This window comes from Dromaius novaehollandiae, chromosome 3, assembly GCF_036370855.1.
Source record: "Dromaius novaehollandiae isolate bDroNov1 chromosome 3, bDroNov1.hap1, whole genome shotgun sequence".
Classification (NCBI taxonomy): domain Eukaryota; kingdom Metazoa; phylum Chordata; class Aves; order Casuariiformes; family Dromaiidae; genus Dromaius; species Dromaius novaehollandiae.
The window spans coordinates 109,864,477-109,890,180 of NC_088100.1; the positions used below are offsets into that span (position 1 = coordinate 109,864,477).

The 25,704-nt window shown below is 40.5% G+C and overlaps 1 protein-coding gene across 24 annotated transcripts in view; it reads left to right on the forward strand.

The window, feature by feature from the left end:
* The first annotated feature begins 1,758 nt into the window (after positions 1–1,758).
* The window catches only part of NRXN1 (neurexin 1), a 719,531-nt gene continuing 695,585 nt past the window's right edge, over positions 1,759–25,704 (forward strand). For 11 of the 24 annotated variants that reach the window (XM_026095404.2, XM_064509767.1, XM_026095411.2 and 8 more), the window contains exons 1-2: positions 1,760–1,877; positions 5,486–6,911. In XM_026095404.2, coding sequence (XP_025951189.1) covers positions 6,173–6,911 — 739 coding nt within the window. In that variant the 5' untranslated portion in view covers positions 1,760–1,877; positions 5,486–6,172. Of the gene's footprint in view, positions 1,931–5,485; positions 6,912–25,704 lie in introns of all 24 variants that reach the window. The other 13 variants (XM_064509770.1, XM_064509772.1, XM_064509769.1 and 10 more) reach the window with 3 other exon arrangements.

Here is a 25,704-nt window from a genome sequence, read left to right on the forward strand (position 1 = left end):
ACCATATCCATCCCTATCAGTGACTGCCAGGGTGGAATGGGTTTGGCTTTGACACTCATCTTCTAACTGAAAGACCGTAAGAAGTTTTACCACATGTTCACCATGACCCCACTGAAAACAAGGCCAGAGAAAATATTAATTTTTTACGTAGTGTTAAATACACTAAATACCAACTTCTATCAGATGACAATTTTGCTACTTTAAAAATGTGTACCAACTTTTGTTATATCATGGCCTACAATATATATGCTTTTCAGAGCAGGAGAGAGATTTGCTCATTGCTCTGTTCAGATGGGTCAAGTTATTAGAATTGTCAAGAGAAATTCTCACTCTTTATTTGAGAAGAGCTTGATATGGATATCATCTGGCTGAACAAAAGGGATGCCTGATTATGCTGTAAGTCCTGAAGATATGTTGCATATCTAGCTGGCTTTTATTCTCATTATTTAACATGTTGCTTGGTTACCTCATCAAACTTGTCAGCAGTGAGGAAGCCTGCTTCATAAAAAAATAAAAAAAAATTATAAGGCCAGCTCCTCTGGGACTGAAGTGGGGGAATGGTTTTTTTTAACACTTATTTCTGAAATTTTAATTCAAAATTAAGCTGCTGCATTCATACCCTGGATACCAAAAGTATGGTTGCACATGCAGTTCTCAAAAGATTCGGGGATGCCTAATACTGGAGTGCCCTCGCAGTTCTTCAAGTGTAACAAATGTCAGTCCACATTTTCCAAAGCTTTCAGAACGTAGGCTAAGATCCTCGTGTGCAAATTGCCTGCAGTCCCTTTATCATCATTCAGCAGGCCCCGGAGCATGAAGTTAGAAGGCTGGTCACCAGGTAAAACAAGAGCACGTCTGGCAGGATCAGGTGCTTTCCAAGCAGTTAAAAACAAAGGCAGATCTTAAGAAGCCTTAAACTTCCCCAGTAGCTTGCAACCCTTAGAAGACAACATGCATCCAGACAGGTTGACCATCACACCAGAAGGCGGCCACACTTCGAGCACACTTCCCCTGTGGCTGCGCATGTAGAAGGGTGGATTCACAATCTGCGGTGCTCCCGGAACGAATCCGTATCTCCGCTTTTCCACAGACTGCGCAGCATCCAGGAGCTTCGGTTTCGACAAAAATAAAAATTAATAAAAATTAAAAAATAAAAATTAAAAAAATAAAATAAATAAAAAATAAAAATAAAAAACCCAAAGGAGCAAGGAAAGAAGAGTTTTAGCTCGGGAGCTACTGAGAGGTGCCGCCGGCTCTCGCAGGATGATGCATAATTTCGTCCTCCCATGCCTCGGATCCGCGCAAACTTCCCAGCCAACAGAAGGCAGCAGCGGGCTCGTCACAGCTCAGCCCAGCACCGGTGCAGCCCGGCGGACCGCGCGGGTTCCCTCATCCCTCCGCGCCCCGGCGGCCCAGCGCTGCCGCCCGCGGCTCCGCTCCGCCGCGCTCCGCGCCCAGAGGCGGCGGCGCCCCGCGCCCAGCGTGGCCCCGGCCCGCGGCAGCACCGCGGCGCCCCCGCAACCCGCGGCGCGGCGCGGCGCAGCAGGGGCCGCCCCTCCCAGTGGACGGGGCTGGGGCGTGCTAGGGGAGGGGGCGGCACCCAGGGCGCTGCAGCGCGCGCGGCTCCGCCCTCCGCGGGCAGACGGGCAGCGCCGGCGTCACGTGACTCCGCCCCCCCCACCCCCTCGCGCCCCCTCCCGCCGTCCCCGTCCCCGCCCGCCCTGCCCGTCTCCCGGCGGCAGCCGCCCCAGCCCGGCGCCGCGGCCCCGGCAGCAGCGCCCGCCCGGCTCCGCGCCACCGCGGCGCGAGACAGCCCCGCGCGCCGCCCCGCGCCGTGCCGTGCCGCGCCGGCCCGCGGCAGCCAGGAGCCCGCGCAGGTGAGCGGAGCGGAGCGGCGCGGCGGGCGCCGAGATGTGATGGTGGCACCGAGGTAGTAAGTTGCGGGTGGGGTGCGGCGATCTGTGGCCAGGCAGGGGGTGGTGGTCGGGGGGAGGTGGTCTGTGGGGCTCCAGGATTAAAATGAATGCGCTGGCTGGTGCGAGCCGCCTCGGCGAAGCGCGGAGCCGCCGTGGGGATGGGTTTTGCGATATTATTGTTATTTGTTGGCGGTAGTCTGGGAGCGACCGAGGGGCTCGTGCAGGAAGTGCATTGATAATTTGGGACATCTTCTATTGTGAGCCAGAAGAAAGAGGGCATCCAGCTGCCTTTATGTGTGTTTGAAACTGCTGGGGTACCTGCTGATGGTATGCGTTTTCGGAGGGGCAGGAATTTTATCATAAACATGTGAAAATAAATACATCTGCAGGGCTGTGAGGGTTGCAATATCGATCATTGCAGCCGCTTAGGGAAGAATTTGATTCTAGAAATTACGTGGAAATGAAAGGAAAAGATTAATGATGCTGTTAAGTCTGCTTTTGAATTAGAGCGCTTCTACCTTCGGCTGCAGCAAGGTTGTTTTTCAGATCCTTTTATTTCATCCGGTAATTTGTGAACTCTCCTGGTCTTCCCCGCACCCAGAGACAATGCTGTGTATTTTATACAATAAGGATTCTGCCAAGGATTGTATATGCCATCCGACCTGGCATTTATTAAGGATTTATTGACCTATGGGTGTCTCTCGCTCCCTTTCTGTAATTTGAAAAGGCTCAATTGGGGCACCTGTGACTAAATCAAAATTTTTAAAGAATAAAATGGTTGTGGAGGGGTGGGGGGAAGCATTTTAATTCGTCGGTGAGGCAGGGAATGCTATAGCCACATTTATGTTGGTTTCTGTATGTTTCTCGCCGCATGCATACATATGTGCATACACATATATACATAGCTGGGAGGGATGTCTGGTACTTCAGAGCCCATTTTATATATATATATATATGTATATATGTGTGTGTGTGTGTTAATAAATTGTCCTCCTTTGAAAATGAAACTGTCCCTCCGCTTCGGAAATGACTAGACAAGACTGTGCTGTTTATTGACAGTGTGTGAATTATATCGGCTGAAATAAATAGGCAAGTCGGTTTTTTCCTCTCTTTTTCCTTCTTCTGCCTTTCTGTCTTTTTTCTTTCTGTCTTTTTTTCCCCTTCTGTCCGCTTGTCTTTTTTTCTTCTTCTTTCTTTCTGCCTTTCTCCCCCTCCTTTTTCCTCCTTTTTTTTTTCCTTCTTTTCATCCCCCCCCTCTCGCCGCTCTTGCGCTGTGCGTGTGTGCGAGCGAGGGAGCGGGAGGAGGGCACCGCGGGCGCGGAGGCAGCGGCGGCAGGCGGGAATGCTCCCGCGCTGGGATCCCCCGGCGCGGCGGCTCCTCGCGCACACCTGTAGGGATCGCTCTGGCGCGCACGACGGGGCGCACGCACACGCACACGCGCCGCCCGCCTCCCCCACGCACGCGGCCGCCCTCGCTCGCTCGCTCCCCCCGCCCAAGGACGGCGCGCACGCAGCGCCTCCGCGCAGCCCCTGCCGCGCGGCTCCCTACTCCCCCCGCTGGCGCCCACGCCCGCGCGCACCCGGGCCCCCAATCCCACGCGCGCGCACACGCACCGCCGAGCCGCCTCCAGGGCGCGCGCGCCGCGTGTCGCACCCCCCACGCGCCCCTTCCTCCCTGCCCACGCTGCGCCCACGCGGGCCCCCACCCGTGCCCGCACCCCTCGTGCCCGCGGGGCCGGGCGCTCCCTGGCCGCAGCCGGGCAACGCCGGGGGGGGTCGTCCGTGTCTCCCCGGGGCAGGCCTTCCGCCGCCGCCGCCGCCGCCGCCCCGCGGGCCGCGCCGGAGCTGTTTCGGGTGCTGAAGCCCGGCGCGGCGCGGCGGCTCGGTGCGGGGCCGCAAATGAGCATCGCCCCTGGCTGCAACTGAAAAAAAAAAAAAAAAAACCCAAAACCCATCCGAACCGAACCGAACCGAACCGAACCAAACGGCGTTAATTAGGGGCCGCGCAGCTGTGCCGGGAAAGAGCCGCCGGGGGCCGCGGCTGCCCCGCTCCTGCGGGGCCTTTTCTGAAGGAGCTGTCGGAAACATCTCGCCTTGCGCTGGCGTTTGCGAGAGGGGGCTGCTGCTGGGGACGAGCGGGGAGTGGGGCGGCTCTCGGGGGCCCCGGCTGCCCGGCGATGCCCCGTGCTCCCTGCCGGTGGGTGGGCAGCACTTATGACCGCTGCTTATGAAGTTGGGGGTTTCTCCTTGCCTCCCTTTTGTTGCTCTTGCCCACCTCGCCTGTGAGAAATAATAAAAATAAACGTGTTGACATTTAGAGGAATGAAATTAAATATAACGAGAGAGTAGGAGGTGACTTAGCGGCTCTGAACGTGTCAGGTGCAGGCAGCTGAGGTGCGTGCCTGTTTTCGAGCAGGTTTCGCCCTGGCAGGCTTGTGCCTGTCCCCTCTCCCCATGCATGCACACGCACCCACTCCCACACCCCCCGCTCCCCACAGCACCCCAGCAAAGGGCTTGGCAGCAGCCTCGGATGGGATATTCTGCCTAAGCACTGCTGGCTAATGGACAGGAGGGAGGTGAAGGGGGAGCAATGGGTGAGGGAGGTGTTGAATCTTCTCCTCCATCAGGAGAGATCTGCTAATCCACATCTTCCAGAAAAGGTATAAGGACTCTTGGGAAGACAAGGGGAGAGGAGAGCCTTTAAGCCATGCTGAAATGCTTTGGATGCAGAGACCTCTTCAGAGGAGCGGAGTGAACTGTGGCATATATATTGTTTTTAAATGGGGAGTTGTCCTCTTAAATAAGGGCAACTAAGTGTACACACATGCAATACTGCACCACATTTCGGAGGACTAACACCTGGGACCAGCTGATCTGTATTGTGAATAATGTCGGCATCAGGGCTGCCTTGAATTGGATTTTCCCAGCCACAATAGAGAATTTCAGCTGCAAGAGAAATCAGGTGGCAGAGAAAAATACATTTTGAAATTTTCAGAAAGCCTTCTAAGAAGCCATTGCAATTCTCCGCCACCCCACAAAAATTAACCAGTAGGTATGCCGTGTACAGCTAAGCCTGCCAATCCTTGCTGGGAGCTCAGTCTACCTTATATGTTTTTTAGCTGTATTAGAAAGAACTAGAACTGGGCTTAGTACTATCATCTGCATTAACAGGAGCCCGTAGTTTCACCGGCACTGATATTTCCATAAATAAAATGAAATAAAGTGCAGAATAAACAACATCTTTTCAGGGCCCTTTTCTTTTTAATGTCAGTCCTATAATAAAAAAATATGCTACTAAAATATGTGAAAGTTTTGGAAGGGTAAGTAGTCTACGTATAGATTATACCATAAAAATGTAATCTCATGTAAGCACATACGTTAAGATTTAAGTTTAGCACTGCAAGATATGATTTCTCAGTAACTCCAGGATTACAGCGGCAGTCTGTTTGCCTAATGTTGATCTACAGTTCAAATGGAAAATTAATCATGAATGTATGCTATTGATGAGTTTTGTGATTTAACGTGTTACTAGTTGTGATGCCTTATTATTTTATTTCAATTCCTTGCAGATTAGAAACAAAAACAATACAGGAAATCCAAGCCCTGGATCTTAGTTTTGGCCTTTTGCAAGCAGACAGAAGAGGAGCTGTCAGGCTTTGCATGTCAAGTAGCCACTCGGCTGTTTGACAGCCTCTGGGTTTCAACCCCATTGGGATTGAGGCAGCTCAGGAAACCATGAGCGATGAGTCCTGTCGTCTGCTGATGCTGCTCTAGCACCATGGCAGGCCGTCCGTGAGCTGACAGAAGGATCTGTCCTCGCAAGGCAGCGCTGGGATCGGTAATTGGCTTCCTGGGAAACTACTGCTGGTGGCTGGGATGTAAAGCCGGAGCGCGCGTGCGCACTGGGATATCGCTACAGTCTTGCCAAGCTCGCGGATCCACTCGGAGAAGAGTTTGGTCCCCAGCATTTGTTTTCCCCTCGCCTCGGTAATGTGGGCTTTTGGTAAAATCTGCGCCGACTCACCCGCCGCCGGACGCCCTTCGCGAGCCCCGGCCGAGCAGTGAACCCGCCCGCCGGCACTCTCCTCCGGCGGCAGGCCCTGGCCGGCGGCCCGGGCAGGGGCAGGCGGCCCCGCGGCCTCCAGGCAGTGTGCGCGGGCGGCGCCCGGCAAGATTTTACCCTGTCTGCCCCAGGGACCCCCGCGCCGCCCCCCGCTGGCCCTGCCGCCCCACTCGCCCGCCCCCGGCCACACAGGATGGGGGCAGCGCTGGTGCGGCGCGGGGGCTGCCTACTGCTGTGGCTGGCCCTGCTGCTGGGCTGCTGGGCCGAGCTGGGCAGCGGGCTGGAGTTCCCGGGGGCCGAGGGCCAGTGGACTCGCTTCCCCAAGTGGAATGCCTGCTGCGAGAGTGAGATGAGCTTCAACATGAAGACGCGCAGCTCCAGCGGCCTGGTGCTCTACTTTGACGACGAGGGCTTCTGCGACTTCCTCGAGCTCATCCTCACCCAGGGCGGGCGGCTGCAGCTCAGCTTCTCCATCTTCTGCGCTGAGCCGGCCACGCTGCTTTCCGACACGCCAGTGAATGACAACCGCTGGCACGCCGTGGTCATCCGCCGCCATTTCAAGAACACGACACTCATCATCGACCAGGCCGAGGCCAAGTGGGTGGAGGTGAAGTCCAAGCGGCGGGACATGACCGTGTTCAGCGGCCTCTTCCTTGGTGGGCTCCCGCCGGAGCTGCGGTCGGCCACGCTCAAGCTGACGCTCTCCTCCGTGAAGGAGCGGGAGCCCTTCAAGGGCTGGATAACGGACGTCAGGGTCAACTACACACAGGCATTGCCTGTGGAGAGCCAGGAGGTGCGGCTGGACGATGAGCAGAGCCGCCTCTGCGCCCGCGAGGACGTCTGCCTCAACGGGGGCGTCTGCTCGGTGCTCAACGACCAGGCCGTCTGCGACTGCTCCCAGACGGGCTTTCGGGGCAAGGACTGCAGCGAAGGTAAGGCGCCACTCCCGCCCGCCCTCCCGCTCCCCGGCGTCGCGGAGGGGCAGGCGGCAGGCGACGGCTGCATGGAGTTTCATCTCTCAGAGCGAACGTCTCACTGCTCCCTGCCTCGTCCCCGCTCCCCGGTACGCCCCAGCCCCCCCTCCGCCATCCCCGGGTGCCTCAGGGGCAGGATGGGTGTTTTTCCACCCCCCCGCAAGGCCAGCAGCGAGGAGGAGGAGGAGGAGGAGGAGGAGGAGGAGGAGGAGGAGGAGGAGGAAGAGGAAGAGGAAGGAGAGGAGGAGGAAGAGGAGGATGTTTGGGGCCTGTCCCGGCGGTGGGCAGGGCCTGAGCCCCGTCCAGCCATGCGGGGCACGGCGGCGCCGCTCCCGGGGCACAGCGGCGCGCCGCTAGCGAGCAGGCGGTGGCGATTAATTTTGGGAAGAGGGGGAAGCGATGCTGGGGGAGATTTTAGCAGGCGCTGTGCAAAGACGCTCTGGGCTCGCCTTCGTAGGGGAGGGGAGACCCCGGGCCCACTCGGTATTGACGTTTGCCTCGGTTACATCGCTGAAATAAAACCAGTGATTTATTTATGAATTGCTGGGTTGCTGCTGGGGAGGAGGGGGATTAAACAGAGGATTATGGTTTTACACAGACGTGCACGACACTGCTTTGCGATGTATCCAGCAATTTACAGCGCCCGTCACGCAGGCAGGATGTAAATGGGTAAGGGGGAAGTACGCATTCCGAGCCCCAAGATTACCGAGCAGTTGTACCAAGGAAGGGAGAGTTTAGGAGAACAGTGCTTTCCTGAATCCCACCTACAAATAAATCACTGAGTAAAATCTGATCTGCATTCAGTCCGCCTCGTCCTTGGCGGCTGGAAGGAGCGTGACCATTTACTTTGCAGATGCATGTAGGACCTTTTTTGTTGTTTTGCTGGTAAATGTGCCACTGCTTGCAGCTACCTAAGCGTGGGAGAGCACATATGTTGTGTACCCGGGACAGATTTTAAAGGTATATGAATGAAAGAAGACAAAACATAATCAAGGAAATTATCTCCATGTCAGAAATTGAGACCAAAGACCTAAGTGTAAAATGTAAAGGCGTAAATATAAAAACGGTGCTACATAGGCCAAGTGAATATCCTCACTGAGTGGCTGCATGATATTTATGGCTGAATAATTTGCCTTTCTCATTTCTATCAGATTTCACTCGCTATAAAACAGAAAACATCATTTGTGACTGTGCTTTATTATGTAACACCTTCTGTCCTTAGTGTCAATACTCAAACACTACAGTCATTCTGCATCCTGTTTACTTTTTCAGCTGTTTATCTTTCATCAGCCATTTGTTAGAGAACCAACCCTTTTTACATTCTTAAATATGTTTTTAATAAAGAGGGAGCAAATGGTAGTTTCAGAAAATAATAAACTTATCCCTTCAAAGGCACACACTCCAAGAAACTGTAAGATGAAATATCTTAGGTATTAGCCTAAGCTCATATTTATTTATTTTTTGAATGTAAAATTTTAATATGTGATACTACATAATATAGAGGTGTATGTAAAATACTGAGTTGTCTTAACATCTTTGAGTTAGGCCCTATTATAAACCAAAAAGAGAATTATGAATTGTAGCAGTTTGGTTAAAGCAACAGTGGTCATTTATATGTTATTATGCACTCATATATACTGTACATTAAACCATAATTTATTTATTTAAAGTGATTTTTGAACATGTAATATTTATATCAAGTAGTTTATATAATTGCATATAAAATGAAGAGGAAGAGAAAATCTCATCTTTAAATAACAATTAATAAGATTAATAGCTATTTTAAGGAACTTTTATGTTTGACTGAATGTTAATGAAATTATATATTTTATATATGTATATACACACATATAAATATAATTTCAGTTAGAACTTATAAGAAGATGACATTCTAAATAATATTTAGAAGCCCCAAATTAGGATAAAATCTGGGTGGGCTTCATTCAAACACTAGTAGTTTTACGACTGACCTCACCAGGATCAAGATTAGATCCTCACGTGTCTTTTTTCCACAAAGAAGCCTTATAAAATAATAGCAAGACACACAATTTTAGCAGACCTTCTCAACAAAGGATCATAAAAGATTCAGATTCTGATTTCATTAGAAATAGAAGGCAACATTTCCACTGATTGCAATATAAATGGAACTAGGCCCACAGCTTATGTTTGTTGATTGAGAAAAGGTAATAACTGAAAGTCAGATCAGTCAGGTTTTGATGAAGGGATTAGTAGCTACTCATATGTACTACAAAGATATTGAGCTAGTTTGTAAATAATGATTTAATCTTCTAAGGAATAGAAAAGGCAAAAGGACAAGTAAAACTATTATGTCTGCCAAGAAATAAACCCTGGCTATTGATATTTAATTCTTTGTAGTAAACCTAGAAATTATACTGTTAAGTTTTGATCTTTTGTTCCCGGAAGATGTAAATTTCCCACTACCTTCAGCGGGAGTTTGCCATTCCTGAAAAAAGGAGGAGCAGGAGTGCAACGAGCTGGGGAGGTCTTTTGAGTTTTCAGTCTTCGTCTTGTTTTGCTTTTTGACTAGAAATGGTTTAGACATGAAAAAAACCCCAAACTTTACATTTTAATCTCAAATTATATCCCGATGATACTTTTTTTCCTTTTAGGTGAAAAATGGTCATTAAATTCTATGTTCCTTGGAGATTTTTTTTCTTTTTGCTTTTGTTTGGATTTGGTCCTTCTTTGATCCTTTTGCATCTCTACAATCTGGCAAAGCACAGAGTTGCATATAATGAGGACATGGGGAAAGCAATAATAATAATAATAAAATTTCCCAAGTTTTCTATCCTGAATTGCACATTTAAGAGATTATAAATAACTGATTTAAAGAGTCACTATTTTAAGCCTTAGGATGCAATTTTTCACAGCATTTATTTTCTGGAAAAAGTCTATTTTTTCAGATTTGCACCTTTGAAAATCTCTATAATTTTTCCCAAAGAAAAGTTTTCTTATAATAATAAAATTTCACCTAGTGTTACTGTGAAAAATCCATAGTAATATAAGTTATTCCCAGTAGGCTTAAATCTCCCTTTACTTGCCTAAATCAGGAGTGGCTTCATTTATGTTATCTGAATTACACCAGTGTAAAAACAAGTTCAGCTACCAAAGAATCAGATGTATGACATTCAGTCATGCTATTTGTTTGAGTAGGATCTACAGTCTCTTCAATGGGGGCTTTGGCATGAATTGCAGAAAAAGTACAGGAGTTTTGCTTGGGTATCAAGGGTGTGCAGTCTATAGCATAGAAAATTATGACCCCTAGCAGTTCTGTTGTCTATTAGTCCATATGCTTATGAATAAAGACAGTACAAGACAGTACAAGTACAAGACAGTCTTCTAAAAGAGGAAGTAAAATCTGTATTTAGTACTAAAACATGCAAGGGGATATTATTTCAAATGATAATAGTGGCTTAGTAGAAGAAAAAATATACAAAATAATGATACATTTTATTAGAAATATGACTTGCATTAAAATATGCCCTGATTACCATAACAATTTTCTGATAAATTTTTTTACACCCATCACAATCTTATATTCAATGAAAATGATATTATTCCTTGAAACGACTGAAATGGCTATGGTTTGATTTTACGATAGAGTGAACTGTTCATTAAAAAGACTGATGTTTAAAATCTACCTCTTTAGTAAAGTAAGTCAGGGTTCTAGAAAGTAGGAAAAATATGCAATTCATATCAGTGAGCCTTCATATTCCTCTTTCCATTTTTCTCCTTATGTTAAAATTTCAGAATAAAAAACTATTTTTAAGTATTAAATTACCCTAACAAAATAGTGACTCTCTGGCTTTAGACAGAATGTACGCATATAATTTTGTTTTCACCTACATTTATATAAAAAAATTCTTGTCCAATATCCTGTCTTAGAAATAGCCAGATACCTCTGAAAGAGGAAATAAAAAACACGTAACACACTTTGATTTGGGAGAAGTTTCACTGACCCTAGCTTCTTCTCACTTCATGCCCTTATGCTTTTCTATCTCTATAACTGTTAGAAAAAATTGCACGCAGCAAGTTTTATCCTTATAAAATATCGCTGGCCTTCGTGCCTCAGTATTATCTTTTTGCAGTGACTACTAGAGGCAGTTATTCTATGAATTCAAGGTTTTCTTGTTTAGAACGTGTTTAACCATCCTACTGAGTTTCTGTTTTGTGGAAAAAATGAGGACTGTTCATGCAGCTGTTCACTGTAAGAGATATTCTTCCATGTCAGATATTCAGTAGTTGATTCCAGCTATGGTCTGAGCTGTGAAAATGATTTTTTAAGGAATCAAATTCCAGATGTCTCAAGCTAGCCAGCATTTAATTTGTTTGTTTGGGTTCTGAATTGCATAAATCATTGTTGTGCACATTTTCTTCTTCGTGTTAACTTTTTTAAAAGTCATCCAATATTTGATTTTTTGGATTTTTTCATGTTTTAATTCTTTCAATTCTTTCATGCCTTGGATAAAACATGCAAACATATTTTGACATTAATTATCTGTTGCGAGATACGTGTTTGACTGCAAAGCAATGCCGTTGAAGTCATTGCACATAGTCAGTTTTACAAGCATAACAACCCTTGTCTTTATCCTTCTTGAATAGTTAGGTAAATATACTGTGGGATAACAAATACTGTGAGCAAAACTTTCCTTTTGATTTACACTTCAGATTCTTTGTCTACAATATATATCTCTATTACATGATTTGTATTTGTTCTGCATGCTGAATTCCTTATCACTGCCATTGGCCACTGGGGTGATGTTGATTTAGGGGGAGGGATAGGAATCCACTAGATATTATGCTAAGGTTCTGTTGCATTTACGGAATGATTCAATTTAGTTTAAGTAAAAAAGCTTTAATATTATTTAATATTTTTTAAATAGTGGAATTTTTTGGCAGGGTAGAACTTTTATGGCAGAGAGTCAAATAATCCCAGAGTCTTTCAAAATGTTTTAAATCGGTGCCCCTTACATTCAGTTGTATGTAGATAGAAACCTCATGTCAGTTTAAAGCAGAATTTCGCATCATTTTCCTAATGCAATTTGATATATTATTTTGTTTGCCAGGATTTTGCATTATAAGATATTGATTTCAATATCTGCCTCATGTGAAATCAGAGCAATTTAAATACTGTGTCACTGGTAATTAGGAACTGACAGTCTGTTTTATATTATCTTCTAAGAAGGCTACTTGTTGAACACTGCTAATCCTTTCAAAATGCTGATATTGAAATACTTCCAAAAGACCACTTACACATATAGCATTCATCTTAGTACCCCAGATCAATAGTGTTTTATATAGTGAGGTTGCTGCTTCCCTCTGCTAAGATGCGAGGCCCATGCCAATTTTGAGCCTATATTGCAAATTATAGGAGGCTAATATGCTAGAATTTACTTCTAACAGCCTACAAGCTTGTGTCAGATTGGTCATATAGTCAAAATTTCAAAATTATATAATGAAATTGTCTATATTTTAATGTAATTACACTTCAAGGCTTACAGCCATTTTGGACCAAATGCTGTTGATCTTTTCTCAGCTGCAGGTTGGCTATCACTTAAATGGAAGGCTCCCTGGGAATCTTTTTACTGTAGACGCTAGCCAAGGAGTTGTGGGGAAAACATTTAGATTACAGAACATATCATTTTATCCCATCATCATTACTGAGCTGATGGATGGGAATGGGAAAACAGACTAGGAAGTAAAAACAGTTCTTAACCGAAATAATTTTAAGTAGAGGCTAACTTTAACATATGTAGCTCTGAGGGTTCATGCTTCTTTTTATAAACATATCAAAATCAAACTTGGCTGGTAATTTTAAACAAAAGGGTTCATCACACTCTTGTTGAAATTAATGCAATGTTTTGTCTTCCAGAAAGCTTGGCATTGCTTTCAGAAAACATGAAACCATACCAGCTTCCGGAAAAATACTTTTCTGGTTTACTGCACTTTAGCTGAAAATTGTATACCTTTATAAAAGCATGGTTTTACAGAATAGTGAAAGGCATACTGAAGTGTTGTATACCATGCTGCACCTGAGGAGTAAATTGCAAAGACTGAAGTGCTGTTCCTTCTGGAAATTATTTGTTAGAATGTGACAAATATATAGAATTAACTGGCAAAAATTCAGGCTACATGTTATGTCTGTAATGCCTTATTTAAATTAATCTTCTAGTTATTCTCTTCTGGGATCATCATTTAATCTTTTACAAAATAATTTAGTGCCCCACAAAGATGAAAACTTTCCCAACTGACACTTTCTCCTTCTACACTCTGGTGACGGTGTCTGACTTTTCTAGCCAGATTATGTTGTTACATATGTCAAAGTCAGTCTTTCAGAAGTACAGATTCTCTTCTGCCAAACTAAAAGGTAGTTGTATGTGATGGGTTCATGCTAGTGTCCAGCCATTCCCTTGGACCTCGGAGTACTCAGTAGAACCAACGAGCCCTGCGATGCACAAAATACCCATGGCAATGAATGAAGTGGGAGAAAGCACATGATTTTGAAATGGCATTGCTTTCTCTGTGACCCAAGTCAGTTCACACCGTTTCTTGTTTGATTTCTCCATCTGTACAGTTAAATTACTGACAGTCCATACAGGAGTTTTGGAGGATTTTCTTCCTGGCTGTCAGCCAGAAAAGATCAGAATTTCTATTAGGATCTGCACTGTGTAGTCGAATCTTGAAACTCTCTCTACCATAGTAGAGCCTCGTTAGTCTACAGAACTGATACTTATCGGCCCACTTTGAGGTTGCCATTGTTTCTACTGCCTATCTATTCATACCTGAATATTCAGAATATTGCTTTTTTCTTGTGCAAAACTGGCCTGCAGTTACATGCCTTCTATTAGTCTGGCTAGATATTAATGATACATAAATGATGTAAATTGCCAACTGCCAAACAGATTTCCCTTGACAATTCAGCTCTTCTCATGGTTGTAACAGTCCCTATCCTTTGCAATGTTATGGCGGCACCTGTACAAAAGTCATTCTCATTACTAAAAAAGGATCAAAGACTTAATGCTGAGGACAGTGGGGAGCTCTGGCTCCCACTTAATGATCATATCAATGGTATTTGCTGAAATACCATGTTGCTTTTGGATGCTCTTAGCCTTTGGATGAGAAATTTGGGGGAAAAGGGAAGGTGGCCCAAGCCTTGTTTGAGCTTACAAAGAAATAAGAGACAGAGTATGCTGGCAGCTTTCTCTTAAAAACAGGACTGTATAATAGGATTTTAGATTTCTGTAATTTTATGGAGTTGTTTATGAACCTATTTAGCTAGGTCTTAATAAGCAGCAAATTTGGCATCTCAAAGATAGCAAAACAAAACCAAATTCTGTTTTCATTTTCCTTTGGAATCAATTTGAAGTCCCATTGACTCAAGTTTAGAATTAGGGCAAACCTAATAACCTGCTGATTCTGGACTTATTATTCGAATGGGAATATGAAGACAGAGAAGATCTAGGGCAAATTAAATAACCTGCTGATTCTGACTGTAGTATTCATCTGGGAACATATATAGAGAAAAGACTTTTTATATTTTCAGATATTTAAAAGCGTCATCATCTTTTTTTTTAAATTTAATGCGTTCTTATGAGCTATACTGTATGAGTAAAGTTATGTGACTAATTATGTTTTACATTTAAGGGACTCTGTAATATGAGGGAAAAATTTGTTTTACCAAAAAAGTGGGAAGTGTATTCAGTAGAATCATTTTTGCAGTTACTGCCACTTAATTGTGAAACGGTGTATTTTGCCTGTGTAGGTGTTATGTATCTACAGTGCTATGTAGGCGTACAAGTCACAGATTGCTTTTAATCTGTGGCACAATGCATGAGGTCTCAAAATGAAAAGATTTTCATTTTAAATGATCATTTTTTGGTGATTTCTTAATGTTGCTTAACGGCAGATAAGCTAGACTTCGTCTTCTCGCAGTGATGTCTTCTTGTAATTAAGAGAACACGTGCAGCCTTTGTGGAGGTCACTGACGTTATGCTATGCAATTGTAGATATATGTCACAGTTCCAAAGTTTCAGAATCACATCTTAATGGCTGATACTGAATGACCTTTGATTTGATTTTCTTCCCCTTCTATGCTTTTCAGCTTTAACAAAAGATGTAAAAATGATACTTGTGTGAAAGGAAGTATTTCCATTAGGAAAATATTCCTTGAAAAAGATTATACGTATTTCTTATAAAGTATATATACCTTCTTTTTAAGAATGTGTAGAAAATCAGAGAATTAGTGAGTAGATTGTAAATTATATGTACCTTCTTTTTAAGAAGTGTATAGAAAATCAGAGAATTAGTGAATAGACATGGGGTGAAGAACTGTATCTCAATATTGTAATTTTCTTTAGAAGCTTATCCTGATTCTTCATCTGTTCCCAAAGGTGACAGCAGAAACATCCATACAAACACGTCAGCATTTGTACAATGGGTGTCTAGAGAACAATTATGATGAACAGTGCTTTGCTTTATGATCAGTTACAGTCTTGTGATGCAAAGATAATATCCATTATTAATAAAATGTGAGAATCAGACCCTAATTCTAGTTAAATAAATGCTCTACAGAATCTTTTCAGGAAATGTGCTGTCTTTCCTAACTGAATAATTCAGAATCAGTAAAAATAATTCAAAAAAAGTTTGAATTCTACTGACTCTTATGCAGTGATTGACTTATGTTTGTAAGATCAGGCTCTTAACCTGGAAGGTCCAGAGACATGAGGAGGAGAGGGTAGTGAGAAGGGTTGCTTCTTCTTCCCAGACCACAAACACTGCTCTGTCTAAGTACACTGAATATCAGGTGAGTGTCTATAATGGGGTGGAAGGTTGCTTCACATGACATCATACCCTAGAAAAGCAGTGGCATTTCTTTATGAAGTTTCCAGAAATTTTAATGCTGACATTGTCATTATTAGTTCTGTTTCTTTTTGAGTTTGCTTTTTTTCCCATTTTTGCTCATTAGCGAGATAGCTGAAAATAGATGATAGAAACCAGTTGCTGTATGTCATTTAACTTTTAAGACTATCGTGCGGTGATACAAGAAAATACTCCTTTGTGTTGGTCAGCTAAATAGATTTTCTAAGAACTGCATAATGCCCTCCTGCTACTTTCTCTTCAGACGAACATTGCTGTGCTTCCCAGGGTCTGATTCTCTGTGAAGTTTGTTTTCTGAGATACTTACTTCAGAAAAATAATTTCTGTAATATTATTACCTTGCAAAGAACATGTTTTTAGAACATATTTTTTCAGAAATAAATTGTGGACTCTCTTTCTGCATTAGACAAAAGAAGATCTGTCTTGTTTGGTTCAACATTTACTGAAGAATTCTGAAGATGGATCTTATATTTGTGCATAAAACATTCCTGATTAAGGTGTTATGAGGAAGACACCTATATTTTCCTAGTAGTTCATCAGAAAGACAATGTGACTTGCATATAATTCCTTGGCCAAAACTGCAGTCAGCTTTCCATCAACTAACTCAGTTGTGGTAGTTTCTAGGAATTTCTATTTTGTCTTTTTGTCACTCCTCTTGGTCCAGAGTGTTTGGAGGAGAGGCTGGGATGGATTTAGTTGCAGAGCCCTGACGTTAAGCTTGCACTTCTATGGCTGTTAAACAGCTGAAACTGGCATTATAGGAAGCCATATGCTAGAGCTTAAAAGTACTGTTTTTATTTTTGTTTTCTGCATTAAAACTTTTGAAACTCCAAAATTAAAGAAATCATGTGTCAGTTTCAAAATTATGAGAAAAAAAATTTCACACTCTTTCTAAGAAACTAAGAAACTTCCAATGACAGGAAAAAGTGATAGAAGTTTTGACTTGTTCATGCAAATCCACTGACAGTCACATTTTTAAGATTTGAAAAGTTTTTAATATTCAAGGGTTTTATCTATCCTCTTATCAGAGGCTGAATCCTATTATGTTGTTTGAAATACCACTGAAATAGCACCGTATTTTTTTTGTTAAATACATGTTAAAAATATCTCCATCATTCAAATTTATAAAAAGTAATGAGTGAAAAATCACCAATATTCAGTCACGTATTATCCCACTGCAACACATGAGTCATACTGGTGGAACTGGTAAATCCTGATCCACAAAAATATGCACAGTAATGCAAGTGAATAAAATTTCCTTCCAATTTTTCCCCTACTGAAAAAATGCAAACATGTCTATATAAAGATAACAGCATAAATAGATGGCATGACAGGAATTCAGAATTAAGGTTACATTCACTGAGTGATGGCTTTCATCTTTTTTGTTTCGTGTGGTTAAGGGTGAAATTTTTCGTTTTATTCACATTTGTGTGACAAATAACAAAAAGTCAGTGATGCTGTATCTATTGTCATAGACATATATCTAACTTAAAAAGCTTTCTTCTGAGAACTTACTAATATCTAGTTATTTTGATATTGCACTTTCATATGGGGTCATTACTTCTTGGAAATCCTAAATATATTAAGGTGAGCTGAGGGCAGGTTTTGATGTTATTCAGCTTTGTGCCTCCTTAGCTTTCTCTTTGGAATTTTGAAAAAAAGTATATAAATATCTCTTGGAAACTTGGTTCCTGCTCAGCTTGAACTCAGTGACTTAAATTGAGCTTTGGATCATTCAGAGAATGCAGAAAGAGGTGCTAAGACTTACGGGAATTAATTAACTAATGTTTGTTGGAAGATAAAGACTTTTTTAGAAATCATATATATTGTTATGGACCATATTTCTAAAATTCTTTGCTGCTCTAGGTTTGTTCTATTCAGGATCTCTCAGTCAGTTAGCAGAGTAAAATCATTACTCAGGTAATGAACTAATGGACATTCATGTCTGTGTAAATCAGGATTGATGCCTCCAGAAGTTAATACATATAAGCCATTGTAAAATAAGGGTAAGATCAGACTCAGGTCCTCTGGTCATAAAAAAAAAATGTTTCAATGATGTTAATATAAAAACCTCTTGAAACAACTGCAAGGTCTGAACAGGATTAACCTTGCCCATTACTATATAATATTACTCTGTGATCTTTTTAGAGATTGCCTTTGTCATTCAGATACATGGAAGCATTTTGCCAACACAAAAATGACTAACAGGAAGCTTTTCTGGCTTGATTTACACACATATGTGGTACCAGTAATTACTTATTCCACTCTTTAATTTGTCCATATTTGTGCACGTATAATAGAGACTGGCAATGCAATCTTCCCTTTAAAATTATGAATTAGTGGCTAAAAAAAAAATCTCATACTTTAACCCCACTTTCCACCTCCATTGCTGAGATGACTTATCCTGCATTAAAATGCTTGCTGTTTGAAAATAGACTGTTCTTTCATCTATGCGTTTGAATCGATCTTCATGCTCCTTTTCGTGTTCTTAGGTACCCATTTGGTGCACAGGTTTTTAAAGAATAGCTCAGTATGGCCAGTTTCCTTCTTCTCTAATCAACCTAAGTCATTGGTATCAATCTAACACATATGAACATGCTACACGCAAAAATCTATGTGTTGAGAATTTTATTAAGTTTGTGTAATAAAGCCTTCCAAAGCTATGAACTGTCAGGTCTAAGGTACTGTACAGCTTTAATTTGATCCCTTTGCAGGTACCCATGATGAAACAGTCTTTAATTACGTGATCATATACCACTTTTTCCACAAGCCTTCTGCCTCATTTAGTGCATAGACTGAGTGATAATAATAATTTCTTCAATATTTTGTTTTCTCCTTGCTCTTCAACGTGTAGCCCCGAGCCTTATTTATTGTCTGTATTCAAACCCTCTCTGAAGGGAAATTATTAATTTTTCCCTGGGCTTTTCTGTGGTTTTCATAAGTACACTGTCTGAACTACTGTACAAGTATTAAAAAATACACAATACCCAATGAAAGATGACAGATGCTATTGTTCCACTTATAGAGGAGAACTGAGGAAAAAGACATTCTAATCTTGAGTACACAATCTGATGTTTTTCTGAGTACTTCACATATAAGAGTATATATACTATAGGCACAGTATGACTTCAAAGTGCAGCTTCCATTGACTTCAAATTACACCTCTGGGTGACCAGCACTGCATCTGCTGGGGTATCTGGCAAGACAGGCACCCAGAAAATGCAGATGTCCCGAAAAGTGCAAGAAATGAGCACTCAGAAAAAGTCTGGCTTTAAAAACTTGAACAAAATTGTATGGGACCTTTATAGCTCAGGAGGGGATAGAACATATTTCTGCATGGCAGCATTCAGCTCTCTGTGCTATGAGGTACACCCTGCTCCCTTTTTTGCAGGGACTCTTCTATTGCAGGGGCAGGTGTACTGTTCACAGACAACAGGTTTCTTCATTGCTCAGTCATTACTTACTGCTAAGAATAGACCTCTTCTGTGTACAGAACGCGTTAGGGACCCTCTGGAGACAATTGCTTTACATCATGTAATTAAAGGCTGTATCATAATGCATATGAATACAGAGGATGGATTTAAGTTACACAGGAAGCCCCTATTTTTCAGATACGCTATTTTTGAGTGATTGATTTTGCAACCTGAAGAATGTTCTTTTAATATAGTAAAATTAGAGTGTGCATATATATATATATATATATATATATATATATTTTAGGTTTTTAAAACTCTACTCCCACTCTTACATCCGAGCCCCAAATATTTTCTTCTTCGCATTTTAATCACAAAGCATCCTTTCCACAGTGTCTATTCCCAGCAGGGATGTTACTGAAAGATCAACAGGTTCCCTGCTCCAGAAAGGGGTGACCAGACCTAGCACAGGCTGCAACAATCTGGAGTTTCTGATGACAGGAAAAGCCTGCTCAGGTTCAAGTTAAAGAATGCGCAGTCCAAACAATCTTTCAGGAATTTACTGATAAAATCCAAGACATCTCCATGAACACTGTACAAACTGAGATTTTTCAAAAAAGTTTGTGATTTGAACAGTTTCTGCCATGTTTTCAAAGGTTTGGCAGAAGGCTTAACCCTGAAAATCAAGACATTCCTCCCCAAACGCTTTTTAGTTTTCTGCTTCAAAATATGGCTAAAGTCAAAAGGAATCAGAATGGAAATGAAACTTACTTAAAATTCCCTTGGGGAGATACTGCTGCTAACATAAATGCCAATTTTTCAGTTGAGCTATTTTTTTGTGACTGAATCAAATATATGTATTTTTAAGACTGAAAGGATGGTGGACTTCCTTACCATGGACTGAGCCCCTCTGAATTTTCTTTAATTAGTGTAAGTGACCTTCTTCTGTAATAAGTGTGCCATATAAAGAAGGAAATCAAGCAAAATATAAAGCATATACAAAATTGTTTCTGTACATTTCAGAACCATTTTTTGCAAGGAATGAATTGAGTTGACCTATCAGAGATCCATTTCATTCTTTTATAAAATGCAAACATTGTATTTGCACATCTGTTTAGGGTTGCCTTTGAAAAGCTTTTATATGAATGGATAATATAGCCAATATGTATTCCATATATAAGAGCCAGAAACACAGGATTACTCTCTGAACTGACCAGCCTTCATTTTTAGGATACTTCTGTCTTTATGAGAACCACATTAATGAATGTCCCAGGAGCTTACAATACACCTTTTATTATTTTTCTCCTTGTTTAGAGATTATTACTTTCTTTACTTCTCTGTTTGTGTAAATATTTAAAAAATTAAAAATATGAACAAAATGAAAAATAATCAAGATTGAAATATTTATTTCCCTTTTCCTTTCCTCTTTCATTTATAATTACTACTACTTTATAACCACTGCCTTATCCTATGTACTATTTTGACTATTAAGCATGCAAATAAAAACCTATTAAGATTTTGGAAAGGAGAAGTTGAAGATAAAGGAAAGTCAGAGTAGAATTCCTAATAAATTTATTTAAAATTACTTCATTCACATATAGTCCAGCTGTATTTGGCTGGATTACTTGCATGAATAAGTTTTTCCCCTTGATCCCCAGTATAAATTAATATATATACAAGTATGCTGCAGATAACCATGCATATTTTAATAATAAAATACGACTGTTCACAAATATATGAATATTCTATATATTAGCCCATGACATTTAATCACCTAGAGGGATTTTCAGGGATATTCATCCTTATTTCTCAGACTGATTTAAATGGGACTATGTGTATGATAATGAACAGAGAAGAAAAGTTCTAAAAATAAAAAAGTTCAATAGTCTGTAAAGGTCAAGAACAGCATTGAAAAACATCATTCAGAAATAATCAGATAAAAGCTAAAATACAGAATTATTGCACAATCAATTAAAATATGTTTATTTATAAAGTTTAAGACACCACTATTTATATTTTCATGTATTTATAAAGGGTGTACCCAGTGGATAGTCTTATTAGACTCATCTTTAGAAATGCAATTGTTTCCTGAATACTAGTGAGTTTAAATTCAGGCATATAAACATAAATAAATATAAATAATTTTGTTCAAGCTCATTTTATGAGTGTTTTCCCACCTCTTTGTTGCATTTTGTATGAAACAATTGCAATGTTATTCTCTTTAGGCAACCTTCAATTTTGCAGGAGAACAGTACCAGTCACAATCAAATCTCAGGCCTCTCCAGTCCTATATAACATTCCTAAAGGCTGTTTTTTGCTGAGCACCAAAGGAAGTATAAATTAATGCGGTCTGATTTTACTGTCATTTAAAATATGTCTTCAGCTCAGCAGTACTCCTCTGCAAACTTTTTTCTTTTGGAACATACAAGATCATATATGAAGAGTGACACAAAAGTTTCTTAGCCTGTAAGATTGTAGGATATGAACAGAAGTTAAATATATTGGCACTGCAACTAGCATTTACTCTATGACACACACTTAATGCATTTCTCATAAAATCAGCTTCTGTGATCATTTATCACATTCATGCATTTAATAAACTGGTGCTGTAGCTTGGTCCTGGTGAATGGTTTGGGTAAACAGAAATTATTTTCTGGGGAGGATTTTGTTAAATACAGATCATATGGATCAAACAGTTATGCATGCAGTTACGCCAGTTGATTCAAAGGGGCAAATGGAAAGGAATTTTTGACACCCAACAGGAGATAGCATAAGGAGATCCAACCTCTTCATCTGCTCAAATATGTCAGAATGGGACATGCAACTAGTATTTTTCTTACATCCGTTTGAATTCCTATCTATATAGCTATGATTGATTCATGCAAACATTATTGATTATTAGTATTCTGTCCAGAAAAATTATTTAAGGAAATTATTGGAATTATTTAAGAGAACTTTCAGTGATCTGGAACATATTTTCCCTGTTTTAAAGGAGTCTGTATTCAAAGATAGGGAAGTCTCCAAAGAAGCCTAACATCTCTGTTGAACTATATCTTAATAGAAAACCTCCATTTTCTGTGCATCGATGGCATCATATTTCAGTCAGATTTTAGAAAAAATATTATAATCTCAGTAATGAATTTTTTCATAGCTGCCAAAAATATTTTTAAGACTTTCTTTTCCTTTTGCTGCATTTCAAAACAGTTTTATTTTTTTTAAGTATTTCACCGAAGTTTCAATATCAGCATGTCTTGGTTTCCTCTCTGGCTTTATGCAAAAAGTAGCCCAAACATAAGAGACTGGCAATACTGTTAAAACAAATCACTGGCAACTAAATAAATGATATCAGGAGAAGAATGTAACAAAAATACCTGCAATATTATTAGGTATCACAGTAATATTCAGCAAATTATTGGTTAATGAATGTGATGTGGACTGCCTTATTATGCCTAAAGGGTGCACAAAGTCATCCTGCAATTCATACTTCAGGATGTTCTTAGTGTAGATTTTGCTTGGTAAGAACTTTTCTCAGCTTAATCTACAACCAGGTGTTAGTTCTGCTGTGAAATGTTGGATTCCTTCAGAAAATCATTTTAGTTATAGTAGTGACATTTGGTTCTTGGGTTTGGGGGTTGGATTTTGCTTTTTGCAGAATTTCCTGCAGTTAAAGAAAACTTACTATGGAAGAACCTTGTTTCAGCTTTGGGACCCAGATATTATTTCTTCTTCTTTAAAAACTGGATCCTTCAGAAATGATTACATCAGATGAATGGTAGACATCTGGAAGCATAAAATGGAAAAAAAGGAAAGATGAAGCACTGAGAAGTAATTAAGTACTGGAAATGGAATTTGGAATTGCTATTTTATTTTCACAGTTCTAATACAAGTTCCTTATATATCTCAAGTATTTAATTTCTGTCACAGTTTTTCATCCATAAAATAAAGTTAATAATAATATTCAGTCTTCTACCCATTTCCTGTCTGTTTTATTTCATCATGTCTTAGATTTCAGAGCATATTTTGCTCTGTGTCTACCATAACCTAGAGCAAGGGAAGGGGATCTTGCTTGGGGTTCTAGATGTTACATATTATGAACAATATTATGTAGTAGCTGAGATAAAAACATCGGGGCATAAGTAATAAATACCCCTTTATAAAGGGGTCTTTAACAGATGTACCATAAAGGATTCTTAATTCTGTCACATTTGCAAGCAAAAGCAAAGATGTATATTTGGAAATGAACTGAAAACTTTCTAAAATACATGTAAGATTGTATTTTCTTGGGGTAAATGTCAGTTGATGAAAAGCATTTTACTACTGCACTTTAACAGTACTTGCTGATGCTACTGTATGAAGGATTTTAGTGCTTTCTGGCAGAAAGTGTTTACAAAATGTCATAAAATGTAAAGCTTTGTGCTTGCAAAAAGGTGTAAGGGGAGAAATAGTGATTTTCATTAATACCTGGTTACATAAAGGCTATTCTGAACAATATAGACTGAATAGCTAGTAAAAGGAAGAAAAGCACTTTCCTAAGTTTCTAACCTTCTGGTAGTTCTGCTGCTTGTTGAAAATAGCCTACAAGCATAAGATGAATTCATTCATCCATATTCAAATTAAAATGAAGATCTGATTTTCAGAGACAGTAACAGTGAAATGATTCTCCTCAGACACCCGTGGAAAGCAAGGGAATATTCTTTCCAGTTTCAGAACCCTTTGCATCAAGGACTTTGGTTCTACCTCACGGTGCTCAAGTGATCAGAACGTTTATGGAAGTTAGTTACTGTTGTTCATGAAAAATGTATAGAAATATATTGCTTTTACTAGCTATTTATTAAAAAGTTAATGCAGAAATAATTCTAATAGGATTAAAATAGCTTATCTTTGTACAATAAAGCAATGTTAAGGCTGCCTAAAGTGTATGTAGCTTAAATGAGTGTAGCTACAACACTTGATGTCATGAAGATTGTGTGAGTGTAACTTTAGATATCGGTTTGAAAGTAGACTAACAATTAATTCACTTGTATTTCATCAACTGACTAATCTATACAATACGTATACCTATAATAGATATATGTACTGTATATGGAAAGATGTGTATATGGCAGGTGTCCAAATAGGCATTTCAAAATATATAACCTGAACTGAACACACAGTCCAGCTACGCTTTGCTTACCATTTGGATAAAATAAGAGAGTGAATGACGTCTGTGTAACAGAAGATGATAACCTACTGGAGAAAGCAAGACTTAGAGAATAAAGGGACTTACAAAATAAAGAGCTGATTAAATATATGTGAATATATATTCCAGCTGCTGGGTTATTAGACCTCATCACATGCTAGATGGTCATGTATAGCCACTGTTATGCTAGCTACGTGTATACGTGTTGTGCTAGCTATGTGTATGTCTGCATAACATATTCAGTTGAATTGTGCAGCTGAGCAAGGATAATAAATCTGATCATAGAAAAAGAGCTTTTAGACACAAGCTCTGTCCAATGACAGAGACAAGATCCCTGAATAAGCAAACTATAATGTTAAACCAGTGTTCTGAATTTCAGTACAATTTTAAATAAAATGACAAATTTGGGGGAAAAGAAAGCATTTTGGCTAAACAAAATGTCAACAAATATATGATTGCAGAAAGAAGCATGGAGAATTTAAAGACCTTTACATTTGTGATCAAATGTACTGAGCATGTAAGCTGGAAGAGGCTAAATAAAGGAGGAAGACACTGTATTTGCTATTTGCCGTAAAAGTAATTTCTTAATGTTTAGTGGAAAATACAAAAAAGAAGAATATTATTGAATGGACAGGTCTTTCTAAAAAGTTGAACACATTACTGGAGGTTAAAATACTGTATTATCTAATATAGCAATGCAAAAATCTTCTTTGTGGCAAAAATTTTAATTTGCAGAATTGCTGTAAGTGTTCCAGAATGAACAAATCTTTTCAGTGAGCCAAAATATTTTCTTTGAATGAAGCTGTGTTGATTTTTTTGATAATAATTTCTTGTTAATGAAATAGCAACAGAAGAAAAATTTCTATATGACCACTTTAAATTTTTTAACAATGCTTTTTTAATAACTTAGCAGACAAATAACTTGCAATTGCAGCTCCATTACGATTTTCCACAAAAAATGGTTCACGAGCTAAGGATTTATGTTCCATTTTAAAGAGATCGCATATTCAAAAATAAAGTTTTATTTGAAAAAATTACAAATTATACATGGTAAAGAACAGTCAAAGGAGAATTCTAATGCAATGCCTGTGAAATTGAAACAAGGACTTTTCTTTGTGGAGCATTTCTAAATGAATTTAGTATGTTTGTGCTATGAAAAGGTAAAATGTGGTTCAAGAAATTGTGGTGAACTATATGAAGAAAAAAGATCTACCCCTTGTTATGGAGGTACGCCAAGCTCTCAAGTGACAGAGTGAAGTAG